This window comes from Loxodonta africana, chromosome 5, assembly GCF_030014295.1.
Source record: "Loxodonta africana isolate mLoxAfr1 chromosome 5, mLoxAfr1.hap2, whole genome shotgun sequence".
NCBI classification, from domain to species: domain Eukaryota; kingdom Metazoa; phylum Chordata; class Mammalia; order Proboscidea; family Elephantidae; genus Loxodonta; species Loxodonta africana.
In genome coordinates this window covers 64,552,290-64,568,641 of record NC_087346.1, presented here as the reverse complement: position 1 = coordinate 64,568,641, position 16,352 = coordinate 64,552,290, and the positions used below count along the sequence as shown (strand labels likewise).

At 40.8% G+C, this 16,352-nt stretch overlaps 1 protein-coding gene across 5 annotated transcripts in view; it reads right to left on the bottom strand.

Moving 5' to 3' along the window:
- The window catches only part of ABCG2 (ATP binding cassette subfamily G member 2 (JR blood group)), an 81,235-nt gene that overhangs the window by 47,997 nt on the left and 16,886 nt on the right, over positions 1–16,352 (bottom strand). For all 5 annotated transcript variants that reach the window (XM_003414086.4, XM_023553264.2, XM_064285578.1 and 2 more), the window contains one exon: positions 4,988–5,209. In XM_003414086.4, the coding sequence (XP_003414134.1) occupies positions 4,988–5,190 (203 nt within the window). In that variant the 5' untranslated portion in view covers positions 5,191–5,209. The remainder of the gene's footprint in view (positions 1–4,987; positions 5,210–16,352) is intronic.

Below are 16,352 nucleotides of genomic sequence, written 5' to 3'. Positions count from 1 at the left end.
AGTTCTATGAGTCCACACTGACATAAATACATGAATGATGAATGAAGCTTTTTACTTTTAGAATAAACCACAAACCTGTTGTCATCTAGTCAATGTCAACTCATAGCGACCCTATAAGACAGAGTAGAACCAACCAATAAGGTTTCCAAGGAGCAGCTGGTGGGTTTGAACTGTCATCCTTTTGGTTAGCAGCCATAGCTCTTAATCACTGCGCCGCCGGGGCTCTTTTAGTAAATATAAACTAATATATATAGAAGGGACCAAACTGAAAAAACCAAACTCAGGGCCATGGAGTCGATTCCGACTCACAGCGACCCTATAGGACAGAGTAGAACTGCCCCACAGAGTTTCCACGGAGCACCTGGCAGATTTGAACTGCCGACCCTTTGGTTAGCAGCCGTACCACTTAACCACTACACCACCAGGGTTTCCATAGAAGGGACAGAGAGAAAATCACCACTTGGCAACTATCATAGTGGTGGCTGATGCAGGCAGGACTCACCAGTGGAGGCTAAAGCTGGTAGGTGGATAGTCAGTGAGCAACAGAATTTTGTAATAATTTCAGAATACCTCCCTTGGTAATACTAACTAATAACAAAGAGGAACATGGTAACTTTACTGTGACAAACCTGGCAGACACTAACATGACCAAGTGATCAAGGTCAACCTCACCCATGGAGGAACAGGAAGATAGCAGACTGAATGAGACTGAGGAGACATGACACAGTGGTGGGTCAACTAAGACAGCATGACTACCTACCAGCCTTTCAGGATCCCCCACTGTGTTCTTGTAGAGATTATATTTCCCCTGGCTGGTCCCAGACAATGACTGGTTTGTGCTCAACTACTAACCAAAATGTTGGCAGTTGGAACCCACCCAGAGGTGCCATGGAAGAAAGACCTGGTGATCTGTTTCCATAAAGATTATAGCCAAGAAAACTCTATGAAGCTCAGTTCTACTCTGTAACACATCGGGTCACCATGAGTTGGAATCAACGGCAATGGATTTTGTCGGGTTTTTTTTTTTTTTTTTTAAATACACTGGAGCAGGTAGGGACAATGGAACATCAGATGGTCCGGAAAAATACCAAGGACAATAGGCATATAAAGAAACAAAACTGATAGAGCAAATGCAGTGAAACAGTTGGTGAATCTGGGTGAGGGGTTATGTTCTTGTAAGGTTAAAGTTTGAAATTCAAATTAAATTATTAATTAAAAATTCCCCTAAATAGTATAATGAATTTTCCTGAAGATTATAGGCGATCCACACACCTAGTGGAATAGATGATTTTGTTCCACAGATGTTCAGCAGTATATACAAATGCTGTATACAGTGACAAATCTAAGCCTAAGAGAAAAATTTCTCAGAAGGTACAAAAATCAGATGTTGCTTTATCTTCTTTCCTCCACAAAGGACATCAGGTGACAGCTATTTACTTCCAGAAGTGAGAATGCAAAATGTTCAAGGGAAAAAAGCCAAGAATCTCATCAACTTTCTGGGAATATGATACTCTTCGAAATGATGGTGGTGCTGTCAAGCAAAGTCAAAAATAAAATAGGGCAACTGTGGTGTGATGAAATCACTTTTGTGTGGCCTCTCTTACCATGGTCTTGTAAATCCCACCCAACTGACTGGGCAGGACTGTGCAAATAAGGTAACTGTGGCCCACCAAGGGGATGGTCAGTTTTGCCATCAAGCCAGGCTTAAAAGAGGGAGACGATCCCCTCACCAAGGAAGAGCAGTAACAGCAGAATGTACCCTTTGCATCCAGGATTCCTGCACTGAGAAGCTCCTGAAACCAGGAGATGGAGAGAGAGAGAGCCACGCAGTGCGCTTTGAGGCCCACAGGGTGAGAAAGCTTCCTTTGGGCCAAGGCTTACCGGCAGAGGGCAGTACCTCTGGGCACTTATCAGGAGAGCTAAAAGAGCTTTGTAACACTTGCCTGTGCAGGGTAGAGGCCAAGGGCCAGGGAGAGGTCTGACTGTGAGCACGGCTGGGAAAAGGCTGTCCTGATGGAAGAACTGTATCCTGGGCATTCCTCAACCTGAATTGTAACCTGTTACTTCTCTAATAAACCCCACAATCATAAGTACTGTGAGTTCTGTGTGGCCACTTCAATGAGTTATTGAACTGAGCAGAAAAGTAGAGAGTGCCATGGGAGGGGCTGTTGGTATCAGAATTGGTAAAGGCAGTAGAGAGAGGAGGCATGTCTGACCCCTGCCTTACAGGAATCAGCCTTGGACTGTTGATCTTGACTCTCCTTCCCCCTTGCGAAGAGAGATGGTCAGACGCTGTCCCCATGCCATTTTTACAGTGACCCTTCCCTCATCCCAGAAATTCTATTTAGTTGAAACACTACAGCACAAAAGCAATGACTTCTGTTATGCGTACGTCAACCAGAAATGTGATTAAGCAAAGACACCAATCCTTGGTATTCACTAAACTACTAAACACGTGGGAAAATTCCAAGATTTGACTGAGTTTTTATGAGCCCAGGAACACATCAAAGGAGGAACTCACCTATTGCTGAAATGCATACCATCCCAACCATAAAAATGTTGTCAAGCCTTGAGCAGGTGACATTTGTAAAGCCTGAGGAGGCCTGGTGACTCAGCAGTTAATCAAAAGGTCAGTGATTTAAACCCATCAGCAGCTCAGTGGGCGAAGTAAGTGGCAGTCTGCTTCCATAAAGATTTACAGCCTTGTAAACCCAATGGGGCAGTTCTGCTCTGTCCTACAGGGTCACTATGAGTTGGAATCATCTCAAAGGTAGTGGGTTTTTTTGCCTTGGTTTAGTTTGTTTGGGTTTTTTAAGCGTGGCGAATTCAGCCTTTCACATTTTAAATCTAATCAACCTACACATTTTCAAATCAGTTGTTGCCTTCTACCTCTTAGCACAAAATCTGACATGACCAACATTTCCTTGGTTTTCACACACACACAAAAAAAAGAAATTTGTCACCTTTCTAAAAAAGTCAATTCTATCTAGGCCAGGAACAAAAGATAAAAGCTTTGCATTCACAGTTCTTCTCAACTAATACAAGAAAGCTACCGGGACGTAGGAATGACAGCAGGTACTACTGCCTAGACAAAGGTCTCACTTGCACAACTCCAGGCCTTGCCTCAACCCAATCAAGCTTCAGATCTTGCCTCCCTGACCCACATCCAAAAGAATCTTCCCCTATCTTGTCATTGTCCAGCCCTTAGAAGAAGTGGATTGCTATTAACAGAAAAGACCAGTGCCATACAAAGCAACAAAAAAATAAGAAACATTTGATTTCATATAAGTTTGTAGCCACACCTTATTAAATAGCTCTTTTGTAATCACTCCTCCAGCAGTGGAGAGCCCGAAAAAGTTGCTTGCCTTATGTATGAGTAATTATTTCACCTCTTAAACAAATAAACAAAATATAACACACAGGCCACGCTGTCCAAGTAAACCCAGATTCATTCCCCCCCACCCCAGAGAGGAGAAGAACCATGCACAATTCTCTAGAATCAGAAAAACATTAACTACGCCAATAGCTATCATCTGTGAAAGAACAGAAATACTTGGTACCTAGAAGGTCCTATATAAATGTTCATTTTCCTACCCACTCTACTGCCAACGCCACCAATACCACAGGATGAATTAGTTGGATACAGAAAATGGAAATCAGTTACTGAGTGCTTATTAAATATAACTAAATGTAACGACTTGGATCCTAAGCTTTCTTATCCCTTTGGACTCATATAGCACAACTTAAGCTAAACTTAAACTGTGTCATACATTTAAAAAGCTTCTGCAGCTCTGTATAAGAGGAAAAAAAAGCAATAAGAAAGTTGTTATAAATTATTATAAATAGCCCACTCATTTAAAACAAGTCTGTTTGAAAACCAAAAGCTTTCCACAATATATTATCCTTTCAACCTCCTGACTCTTGTTTCTAAAAAGCACAGGACATAAAGTGTCCAAGTACCCAAAAGTGACTGGCTCCTAAGGTACAATAGCAGATCTTCTATTTCACGGATTAGAAAAATTGAGGCTCAGAGATTATAACTATATCCCCATAATCAGAAAGCTGTAAACCATACAACCATGCCTCTTTGTATTAAGCCCAAGGTTTACCCAGAGAAAACAAAATGACACATTAATTGTTCCGGTACAACCACTTTAAAAACAATTTAGCAGTTCCTTTAAAAAGTTAAACATATAAAAGCTTGTGGAGGGGCCATCCAATGTGCAACAATTGGTCTCTATTTGCTTGGAGGGCCAGAAGAAGGAGGAACTGGTGGTAGAAATGGAATACATGTCTAATTGTCTCCAGGAACAACTGCCTCTTCTGCCATTAGACCATAAGAACTGGATGGTACCCAACTACCATTACTAAACATTTCAAAGAATCCTGATCAAAAAGAGGAACAGAATTCCAAATTCTCATGGAATTCAAACTTTCTGGAGCCATTAAGGCTGGATGGCTCCCTAAAACTATTGCCCTGAGGAAAGTTTCAAACTTTGAACTGAAATTATCCCCTGAAGTCATCTTTGAACCAAATAATAGTCTAATGAGGAAAAAAAAAGTCTGCGTTAAGCAACATACTCTTTTAAAGAATTGTCTATATGTGATCAAATTGACAACAGTAACTGAAAAGGATAGATGAGAAGCTTTGGGGGACAGTAAGGTGGAATAGCTTGGACAAGGTTGTCAAGAAAGGTGGCACAACTTGAAGAATGTAACCAACGTCACTGAAAGGCACATGTAGAAACTGCTGAAGCGGTGTGTGTTTTGTTATGTGTATTTCCACCAAAAAAAAAAAAAAAGTTAAACATACAGCTCTCAGGTGATTCAGCCATTTCACTCCTATTTTAGCCAAGAGAAATGAAACCATGTGTCCATACAAAGACTCCTCACAAATATTCATAGTAGCTTCTTTTGTAATAGGCAAAACCTGTGAAGTGTATTTCATGTCAGTAATGCTGGTTTAAAAGAAAGTTGGTCCACATACTTGATATCCTTCAGTATTTCTTTCTCAGCTGTTTTTCGACAGAGTATAAAGCCACTCTTCACTTTTACTCTGTAGCAGATGTTATGAAAACTTAACACAGCTCCTTCAGTACATGGCTTTAAGTCATTGGAGGTCATCGTCCCAGGTAGGCCATTGGTGTTTTCTGACATTGGGATAAAAACTTGGATATTATCGGAAGACATCTGGAAAGCTTCTGCCTCTCTGCAGGTAAAAAAAAAAAAAAAGCAACAGTAAGTTGATAGTCCAGATAAAAAGGCTGTAAACACTACACAGTAATACATTTAAAACAAGTCCATTTTAAACTGCACTGCAATGAAGAGCTCCATTTCCGGGGAACAGCCCATAACACTGTGCCCAGAACAGCCTTAGAACCTATATCAGAGGCAGACACAATTCTGAGAACATAAACTCCAATTAGGTGTTTATTAAATGTATTAAATATAGTTAAATGTCAAACTCCAATTAGATGTCAATTAACTACAGTTAAATGTCAATTAACTTCCAATTAGATGTCAATTAAATACATTAAGATTACGACCCTAATAAGTAAGTGGGAAGAGTATGAAAACTACTCAAAACTCATTAAGCAGCAAAAAAGATGGGCGGTGGTCAAACCTGTCTGGCTTGGAAAGCCTATAATGTTACAACTAAAGCTCAGAGACAGACTACATGATCACCATCACTCCCTGCATAACCCACCCATTGCGGTCAAGTTAATTCCAACTCATAGCGACCCTACAGGACAGAGTAGAACTGCCCCATATGGTTTCCAAGGAGCACCTGGTGGATTCAAACTGCTGACCTTTTGGTTAGCAGCTCTACCTTTTAACCACTACGCCACCGGGTTTCCACCCCCTGCATATTTTTTTATTTTTAATTTTGGTAGTTACTATAAAAAAGGACTTAGCCAGGCGGTCAGGGACAGGAGAAATTTCTCTGGAATGTGTAAGTTCAGGCCTTACATCTCTGGTTGTTATGCACCTTTAACCTGCTAAGAAATAAGTTCTTTACGTGGCCTTTTGCCTTGATTCTTCGGAAAAACAGCTTGAAAGATTTTTCCACTTAAACCCTGAGGAGTTACCTCTGCCCTAGTTTGCTATCCCAGAGTGTTTGTTACTTTTGTCCAGGTTGACTGACATTCATAGGTAAGCTATAAACAATTATAGGTTTGATACTTCGTCTGGCCCTGGGCAGCAGCATGCCCTATGATTGATCTATTTTACACAACTTGCAGGGATTGGTGGATACACTTAGACAAATTAAGTGACTATGGCCTACTATGCAAATGAAGTATCTGTGGCCTACTGAGTAGAGATTGGTCAGCTTGTAGCCCTGGTGGGAGGGCCATGCCTTGAAATTGACCAGCAGTTTGCTTATACATGGAGCCAACCCCACAGATGTTTTCAGGCAGACAGAAGGAAAAAAGGAGGAGAAAGGTGAAAAGCCAAGAGAGAAGAAGTGAGAGAGGAGGAAAGGAACCTCCTAAAAGAGCTGTAACACGGGTCAAGGGCTGTAACAATGAAGACAGTAAGAGGCCTGGAAGGGGCACTGCAGCAGAGCTGGCAGCAACAAGCCTGGAAGGGACTCTGCAGCAGAGTCAGCGGTGACAGCAGAAACCTGCTGCTAAAAATGCAGCTAAGAGGGCTGAACAGAACCAGTACACAGACTATAAGCTAGGTGAGTTAGCAGTGGAGAGGCCAACAGCAGGGAGGCCAAAGACAGAGAGGCTTGTCCTGAGGGGGCTGAGAGGAAGCTGTCTTCAGGGGACTGTGAGAAGGCCTGCACGGTGGAGAGGGACCATGCATGGCTAAGAGGGACCATACACGGCAGAGAGAAGGCCCTGCTCGCTTGCACAGCTGACAGGAACTAAGGGAGCTGTCTTGCACTGATAAAGGGAAGATGTGCTCTCCTCTTTGGGGGAGTCTTCCAGACTTTGCCTACTTGTATCTTGATACTGATCCTGAGTTGCTGCCTGCTGGTCCTGATCTCAAGTTGTAACCTGTTGCTCCTTAACAGACCACTTAACTGTATGGTCTGTGAGTTCTATGTGACACTGAAATAGATTATCAAACCCAGAAGAGAAGTACAGTGTGCTGTGAGATGAACAGCTAGTGTTAAAACTGGTAAAAAGGTTGGAGAGTGGAGGTAGGTCTGACCTCCACCTCCTAAGAATCAGCCTTGTGCTAATCTTGATTCTCGTTATTCCCAATGAAGTTAGGTTCCGATGCTACTACTACCATCTTACAAAGGCAGACTCTAAAATTGTTTGGGATGACAAAATGTTTCCTTAGTGAGTACAGTTAAATTCTAGGAAGATTTAGAATATAGACATGATTAACAGGATCAAACCAACAGTTAAGCAACTGAAGAATTTAAAATAGTAACGTAATATTAAATCTATTAACCCACCCAGTGCCATCGAGTTGATTCCGACTCATAGCGACCCTATAGGACAGAGTAGAACTGCCCCGTAGAGTTTCCAAGGAGCACCTGGTGGATTTGAACTGCCGAACCTTTGGTTAGCAACCGTAGCACTTAACGACTACACCACCAAGGTTTCCATTAAATCTATTAATGAAATTTAAAATGTTTCATTAAACCAGTTACAAAAGACCCCTTAAAAAAGATTAGAGTAAAATCTAAAGATGAATTTAACAGCTTATGAAATAGGTCCTGAATTTGAAACCTGATAAATTTAGCTTTAATTTTTAAACATCAAATTAACCTATGAAGAAGTTTCTCTCTGGCTATGATGGGACTTGTCCCAAACTAAGCATCCTACTGAGAGCACCAATAAACTAGACAAAATATAAAAAACAAAATACGAGAAGCAACTGTTTGAACAGATCAGAGAGCAACCAAAGCAGCCAGGACTTGAGAGGCCGAGATCCTGGAAAAGACGGAAAAGCACTGAGGCAAACGCAGTGTTCTATACTTTTTCCTTTAGTGCCATTTGTCAACTGTTAAACTGCATACACATGGGGCAAAACTCAGAAAAATCAAGCAGAAATAAGCTGAGCAAATACTTCAGAGTGCCTTGGTTATGGGCAGACAAAATTTGGAGTTACAGGCTGGCCAGACAGACCCTGGTAACTTTGAGCTTTTCAGTTGATACTCCAGAAGGGCTATACCCTGGGAAAACGGGCAAACCAGAAATAAACAAGCCTCTACTTAATCAAGGTGGTAAGTCTGTACCGCTTCCTAAAAAAAGAAAACAAAAATTAAATTCCATTTCAAAGAAGGTATCCAAAATTTCAGTCAAAAACTACAAGGTATGCCAGAAACCCAACGTTTCAAAAATAAAAGCAAAACAAAAAAATAGAAATATACCCACAGATAATCCAGATATTGCAATTATCAGACACTGACATTAAAACAACTGAATAAAAAAAGCTTGAATATTAAAAAAAAAAGCTGAATAGTACATTCAAAAAAAAAAAAGAAAAAAATAGGGAACATCACCAAAGAACCAAAACTATAAAAAAGAGTAAATAATCAAAATTAAGAATTCAACAGATGAGTTTAACAGCAGATTAAACATAAGAGAATTTGTGAACTAGAAGATAAAAAAGAAAAAGGTATGTAGAAATCATCCAGATTGAAGCATGGATAAAAATAAATTATCACCATGAAAAAAGAAAAAGAAATCCAGATTGAAAAGGATAAAAACTGCATAAAAGATCATAAGAACCATATGATGAAGAAAGTATGACATGATGCATGTAACTAGACACCTGGGATAGAAGGAAAAATGGAACAGAACCAATATTTGAAAAAATATTGGCCTAGAATTTTTCAAAATCACCTAAAGCTATCAAGCCACACGCTGCAAAACCTCTGGAAACACCCAGTTGGATAAACTTAAAAAAAAAAAATGTAGCTATATCATAGTAAAGCTGCTAAAACCCAAAGTAATTTCTGAATAATTATTTCTGTACTCAAAAACTGCTCTATTATTACATTTACAACACTACTCCTTTTGGGAGCTATAAATATAAGTAACCATTTAAAGATTGGCACCTAGGAAATTAAAGGTAAATAGCTGAGTTTTTAATCTGTGAACACAATAAATGGTAATAATTAAGCAAAATCCTATTCTCTTGAAGTAGCCTTCATGAGGAGATGCCAGTTCCAAAGCCAGCAATAACTTCTCCTACTGCCATCCCCATTTGAGGTTCTCAGGTCCAGCCACTGAGGACACTTTCTAACCCTCTCTCTAGGCTCATTAAGCAAATCAAATAACATTGCTACTTGAATATATAAATAATCTATTGTTTAAATATAAATACGTTGTTGGCTCAAGACAGAAATTTTTAAAGGATTTTTGTGATTTATCCTACAAAAAAGGCACCAATTGTAACTGAGACCCAAGAAAGACCACCCATGCACACTGAAGACAGAGGACTAAAACTTATAAAAATACAATAACAATTTTAGAAGTACGTGCATATAGAGTTTGCCTTCACTGTATAGTATTAAATTTGTAATTTGTAATTTACATTGCCCAGGAGGTACTCGGAAACCCTGGTGGTGTAGTGGTTAAGTGCTACGGCTGCCAAGCAGGGGGTCGGCCGTTCGAATCTGCCAGGCGCTCCTTGGAAACTCTATGGCACAGTTCTACCCTGTCCTATAAGGTCGCTATGAGTCGGAATCGACTCGACCGCACTGGGTTTTTTTTTTTTTTTTTTAGAAGGTACTTAGTTCTTTCCTAGGATTCTAACAACTTCCTCAGAGAGACAGCACAGGCTTAGTATGCGTAAAAAGCCAAGGGATTAAAAAAGTATAATTAAGGCACATCTAGCATATTACATCACAAGTCTTTTATTTCTAACAACAATATGGACAGTGCAATACTCTAAGATGAAACAACAAAAAAAAAGATACAGTAAGGATTAAGGAAGAAAGAAAATCCCAACAGGATAGTGTAGACTTCCGGCCAACATGGCTCCACAGACAAAAGCACCACACCATCCCTCCACAGCAAAGACCCAAAAAACTAAGTAAAGCAGACACAAACATAATTCCTGGAACCTGAAATGCCAAATGAAGAGATACAGAACTCAGCCAAACACCAAATGGAATAAGAAACTAACAGAGGACAGAGAGTAAGAAGAGATATGAGCGTAGGGCCCCACCAGTTAACGCAGCACAGATCCACCATCTTAGACTCCAGTCAGGGACTGGCACACGGGCAGCATGGGAAAGCAGCTTCACAGAACTCCCAGCAGGAGACACAGCACCTGGTAACCAGTGATACACGCTTTCCCACCCCCCATTCTCTCCCCGCTGCTCTACCTCCAAGCTTCCTGGCTGGCTGCTGTGGCACAAACGGCCAGGAAGTGCAGCGTCCGTGCCACTTGGATTCGCCCCACGCAAGTCTGAGATCAGCGGACAAGGAGTACTGGAAAGGAGCTTCACAAAGATCCCAGCAGGAGACAGAGCACCCAGTAGTGAGTGATATACGCTCTCCTAGCCCCACCCCCTCTTCTTCCTTTCCCCCTTCGGCCTTCTCTGTCTCTTGGCCAGAAGACAACTGCTCTGGCCTCAGGATGTTTGGATTCACCCTGTTCACACTAGCTGGGCCCCTGAGTTGGCACTGGTTCTTTCCAACTCCTTTGTTTCCTTCTATGCCTCCGACACCTCCCCCTCCTTTCTCTGGAACACCTGGGTCCAAGTGCCATCTTTACTGTGAAGCCACGCTCAACTGGGGAACCACTCCCCCTGCCTGCGACACCTCACTGATGGAATCCCTGGGGCTTTTTTTTCCCCTAGTTTTGCTTTGTTTTCTTTTTCTTTTCGCAGCTGGGGAGCCCCTTCTAGCCGGGCTGCACTGCACGGCTTTGGAGCCACTCCTCCAATCTGTGCAGCCACGTAGGTGGGATTCCTAGGGGTACTATTTTTTTCTTCCTTCTTTCATTCCTGTTTTTCTTTTCTTTTCTCTTTTTCCCTTTCTGTCTGTCTTCATTTCTCAGTTCTCATCTCTCTACACTTATCTTCTTTTCCTGTCTCCTGAATACCTGGTGATGTGTGACATCTATACCCCCTCAAACCAAACTGTACTGTGCAGTCTGGGAGCCACTTCCCCAGTCTTAGCAGCCCCACTGGTGGGACTCTGGGACTTCGGGGGGCTTTTATGTCCTTTTCCAAATTTTTATCCAGTTTTTTTTCCTTATTCTTCCCTTTTTCTTTTTTCCTTTTTTGCTTTTCTCCATTTCTTGGTTTCTCATCTTTCCACTCCAACAGCAAGCTCCCTTAGCACTCTTTTTTTTTCTGTCTTTCTTTGTTTTTGGCTCCTGTTTTTCTCTTCTCTCTCTCCTCTTTTCCATACCCCTATTAGCTCCACACATCACAACCTCCCCCATCTTTCCTGCCTACCTACATCACACACTGAACATCACACCTCCACGCAGCACAACCATGGTCTGAGAGAAGTGGCCCAGCACTGATTCCTGGCCCACTCTGTCAGCTCTAGTACATACCACAAACAACCCATTCCAGCTCCTCCCCTTCAGCTGGACCTGCCCTGCTGCACCACAGCTGAATAACTGGCCCTGCCCATTGGACAAGCAAGTGAAAAGTATCATAAATACAGGTGGCCAAACAACAAAGGACACACAGCCCCCTACTTAGGCATGAACAAATAAAACCAAAAAGTAGAACACAACAAACAAATCTACAATCAAGAAATGACAAAAATAACTACTGAATGTCCCAAAAACAGCAGACAATATCAAAACATATTTAAAAAAAAAAGGACAGGATGGGTCCAGTAGGTGTCCAAAATAAAACATCAGATGACTCTCCAGGAGAAGAAAAGGCACTAGAACTACCTGACAGGGAATTCAAAACTCTAATATTCAGAGCAATCCAAGAGTTGAAGCAAAAAGACAAAATGAGGAAAAATAGACAAATTTTTGGAAAGGGCAGACAAATTCATGGAAAATACAGACCAAAAAATGGAACAACTGTAGGGAAGTAATACAGAAACAAAATGCCAAAATAAATTCACAACTAGAAATCTTACAAAAACAACAATTAGGAATCCAGAAGACAAACAACAAGATTTCAGAAATGGACAGTGTCTTAGAAGGGCTGAGGAGCAAGTTTGAAACAATGGAAGAAAGAATCAGGGAAATGAAGACAAACACGTGGATACAGCTGTTTGAAGAAAAATCAGAAAAAAGAACAAAGAAAAATGAAGAAACACTGAGAATTATGTAGGATACAATCAAAAGCAAAAACTTGTGAGCAATCGGAGTTCCAGAACAGGGAGAGAAAATGGAAAACACAGAGAAGATCGTTGAAGAATTGTTTACAGAAAACTTCCCTAATATCATGAATGATGAAAACCTGACCATTCAAAAAGCTCAGTGAACCCCGTATAGGATAGACCCCAAAAGAAAAACACCAAGGCATATCATACTCACCCTTGTTAAAACCAAAGACAGATTAAAAACCCCGCGATCGAACATGTTTTGTGGGGACTTCTAAGTCAATTGGCAAAATAATTCTATTATGAAATCATTCGGCATCCCACTTTGAAATGTGGTGTCTGGGGTCTTAAATGCTAACAAGCGGCCATCTAAGATGCATCAATTGGTCTCAACCCACCTGGAGGAAAGGAAAATGAAGAACACCAAGGCCACACGACAACTAAGAGCCCAAGAGACAGAAAGGGCCACATGAACCAGAGACCTACATCATCCTGAGACCAGAAGAACTAGTTGGTGCCCGGCCACAATCGATGACTGCCCTGACAGGGAGCACAGCAGAGGACCCTTGAGGGAGCAGGAGATCAGTGGGATGCAGACCCCAAATTCTCATAAAAAGACCAAACTTAATGGTCTGACTGAGACTAGAGGAATCCCGGCGGCCATGGTCCCCAGACCTTCTGTTGGCACAGGACAGGAACCATACCCGAAGACAACTCATCAGACATGAAAGGGACTGCTCAGCGGGTGGTAGAGAGATGCTGATGAAGAGTGAGCTAATTATATCAGGTGGACACTTGAGATTGTGTTGGCAACTCTTGTCTGGAGGGGGGATGGGAGGATAGAGAGAGAGGGAAGCTGGCAAAATTGTCAGGAAAGGAGAGACTGAAAGGGCTGACTCAAGAGGGGGAGAGCAAGTGGGAGTACAGAGTAAGATGTATGTAAACTTGTATGTGACAGACTGATTGGATTTGTAAACGTTCACTTGAAGCTTAATAAAAGTTAATAAAAAAAAAAGAAAGGGGAGTGAGCAGAGAGACAGGGGGACCTCATACCACAAAGAAAGCAGCACCAGGAGTAGAGCACGTCCTTTGGACTCAGGGTTCCTGCATGGAGAAGCTCCTAGTCCAGGGGAAGATTGATGACAAGGATCTTCCTCCAGAGCTGACAGAGAGAGAAAGGCTTTCCCTGGTGTTGATGCCCTGAATCTGGACTTCTAGCCTACTAGACTGTAAGAGAATAAACTTCTGTTTGTTGAAGCCAAAAAAAAAAACCCCGCGATCAGCTCGAGAAAAACAAAAAAAAGTCACATACAGAGGGGAAACAATAAGACTAAGCTCTGATTATTCAACAGAAACCATGCAGGCAAGAAGGCAATGAGATGACATATATAAAACCTTGAAAGAAAAGAACTGCCAACCAAGAATAATATATACTGCAAAACTTTCACTCATATATGATGGTGAAATTAGGACATTTCCAGATAAACAGAAATTAAGGGAATATGTAAAAACCAAACGAAACTTACAAGGATTATTAAAAGGAGTCCTTCAATCAGAGAAGAAACAACATCAGACCACAGCCTGAATCTAGGACACGAGATTGTACCAGCCAGATACTAACCTAGGAAATGAACTCTCAAGGATCATCCAAAACCAAAACAATTGCAACAGGGAATCAGAGAGGTTAATCTGTAAATGACAACAACGTCAGAACAATAAAAGAGGGAATAAACGGTATAGGTGTAGAACTTTCTAATGGAGAGGAAGACAAGGTGATACCAAGTAATAATACACTGGTTCAAACCTAGGAAGATAAGGATAAATTTCAAGGTAACCACAAAGAAAGTTAAAAAACCTACTCATCAAAATAAAGAAGAAAAACATAAAGTCTCCAAAAAAAACAAAATCGACAAAAACAAAAGAAATGAAAAAGAAATCCACAAACAGAAGGAACTCAGCACAAGAAGGCAAGAACAAATAAAATATTAGCACCACAAAAAAAAACACAACATAATGACAGCAATAAACTCACACCTATCACTGAATGTAAATGGCCTAAATGTACCCATAAAGAGACACAGAATAACAGAATGGATTAAAAAAACAAGATCCATCCTATGCTGTCTACAAGAGACACTCCTTAGAAACAAAGATGTAAATTTATTAAAAATCAAAGGATATAAAAAATATCAAGCAAATAACTATGAAAAAAAGCAGGGATGGCAATACTAATCTCAAATAAGATAGACTTTAAAACAAAATCCACCATAGAAGACAAAGAAGGGCACTATATAATGATTAAAGGGACGATTCATCATGAAGACTTAACCATAATAAACATCCACACACCCAACGACAGGGCTCCAAAACACATAAAACAAACTCTAACAGAACTGAAAAGAGAAATTGACTCTTCCACCATAATAGGAGACTTCAAAACACCATTCTCAGTAAAGGACCAAACATCTAGACATAAATACAGAAGAGCTAAAGAGCACATATCAGCCAACTTGACATCATAGACACATATAGAACACTCCACGCAACAGCTGCAGAGTACACATTCTTTTCCAACGTACATGGAACGTTCTCCACGATAGACCACATTTTAGGCCATAAAGCAACCCTCAACAAAATCCAAAACACTGAGATACACAAAGTATCTTCTCTGACCACAATGCCATCAAAGTAGAAATTAACAACAGGAAGAATAAGGAAAAAAATCAAATACATGGAAACTGAATAACACCCTGCTTAAAAACCACTGGGTAATAGAAGAAATCAAAGATGGAATCAAAAAGTTCCTAGAATCAAACCATTCATTCATTTGTACAGTGAAAACACATCATACCAAAGCCTTTGGGACACAGCAAAAGCAGTCCTCAAAGGTCCATTTACAACACTAGATGCACACATCAAAAAATAAGGGACAAAATCAAAACGTTAGTTACACAACTTGTACAAATAGCAAAAGAAGCCCACAGCAACCAGAAGACAGGAAATAATAAAGATCGCAGCAGAAATAAATGAAATACAGAAACAATAGAAACAATCGACAAAACCAAAAGCTGGTACTTGTAAAGGATCAACAAAACCAACAAACCACTGGCCAAAATGACAAAAGGAAAACAGGAGAGAATGCATATAACCCAAATAAGGAATGAAATGGGGGACATTACAACAGACCCAAATGAAATAAAAAGGATTATAACAGACTATTATGAAAAACTATATGGCAACAAATTTGAAAACCCAGAGGAAATGGACATATTTCTAGAGACACACAACCTACCCAAATTAACACAAAATGACATTGAAAGTCGGAACAGACCCGTAACAAGAGAAGAAATTGAAAAGGTAATTAAAAAACTCCCAACCAAAAAAGCGCCTGCCATAGATGGCTTCACTGAAGAATTCTACCAAACATTCGGAGAAGAGCTAATCCCAGTACTACAGAAACTATTTCCGAACATAGAAAAGGAAGCGATACTTCTGAATTCATTCTATGAAGCCAGAATAATGCTGATACCAAAACCAGGCAAAGACATCACAAAAAAAGAAAATTACAGATCAATATCTGTCATGAATATAAATGCAAAAGTTTTCAACAAAATTCTAGCCAATAGAATTCAGCAGCATATCAAAAAACTAATACATCATGTAATGGATTGAATTATGTCCCCCAAAAAATATGTCTATCAACTTGGTTAGAACATGATTCCCAGTATCGTGTTGCTGTCCTACATTTTGTGATTATAATTTTATGTTGAGAGGATTAGGGTGGGATTATAACACCACCCTTACCCAGGCCACCTCCCTGATCCAAGGTAAAGGGAGTTTCCCTGCCGTGTGGTCTGTACCACCTTTTATTTCTCAAGAGATAAAAGTAAAGGGAAGCAAGCAGAGAGTTGGGGACCTCATACCACCAAGGCAGCAGCACGGGGAGCAGGGTGCATCCTTTGGACCTGGGGTCCCTCGGCTGAGAAGCTCCTTGACCAGGTAAATCTGAGGACAAGGAATCTTCCTCCAGAGCCGACAGAGAGAGAGAGAAAGCCTTCCCCTGGAGCCAACACCCTGCATTTGGACTTGTAACCCACTACTGTGTGAGAAAATAAATTTCTCTTTGTTAAA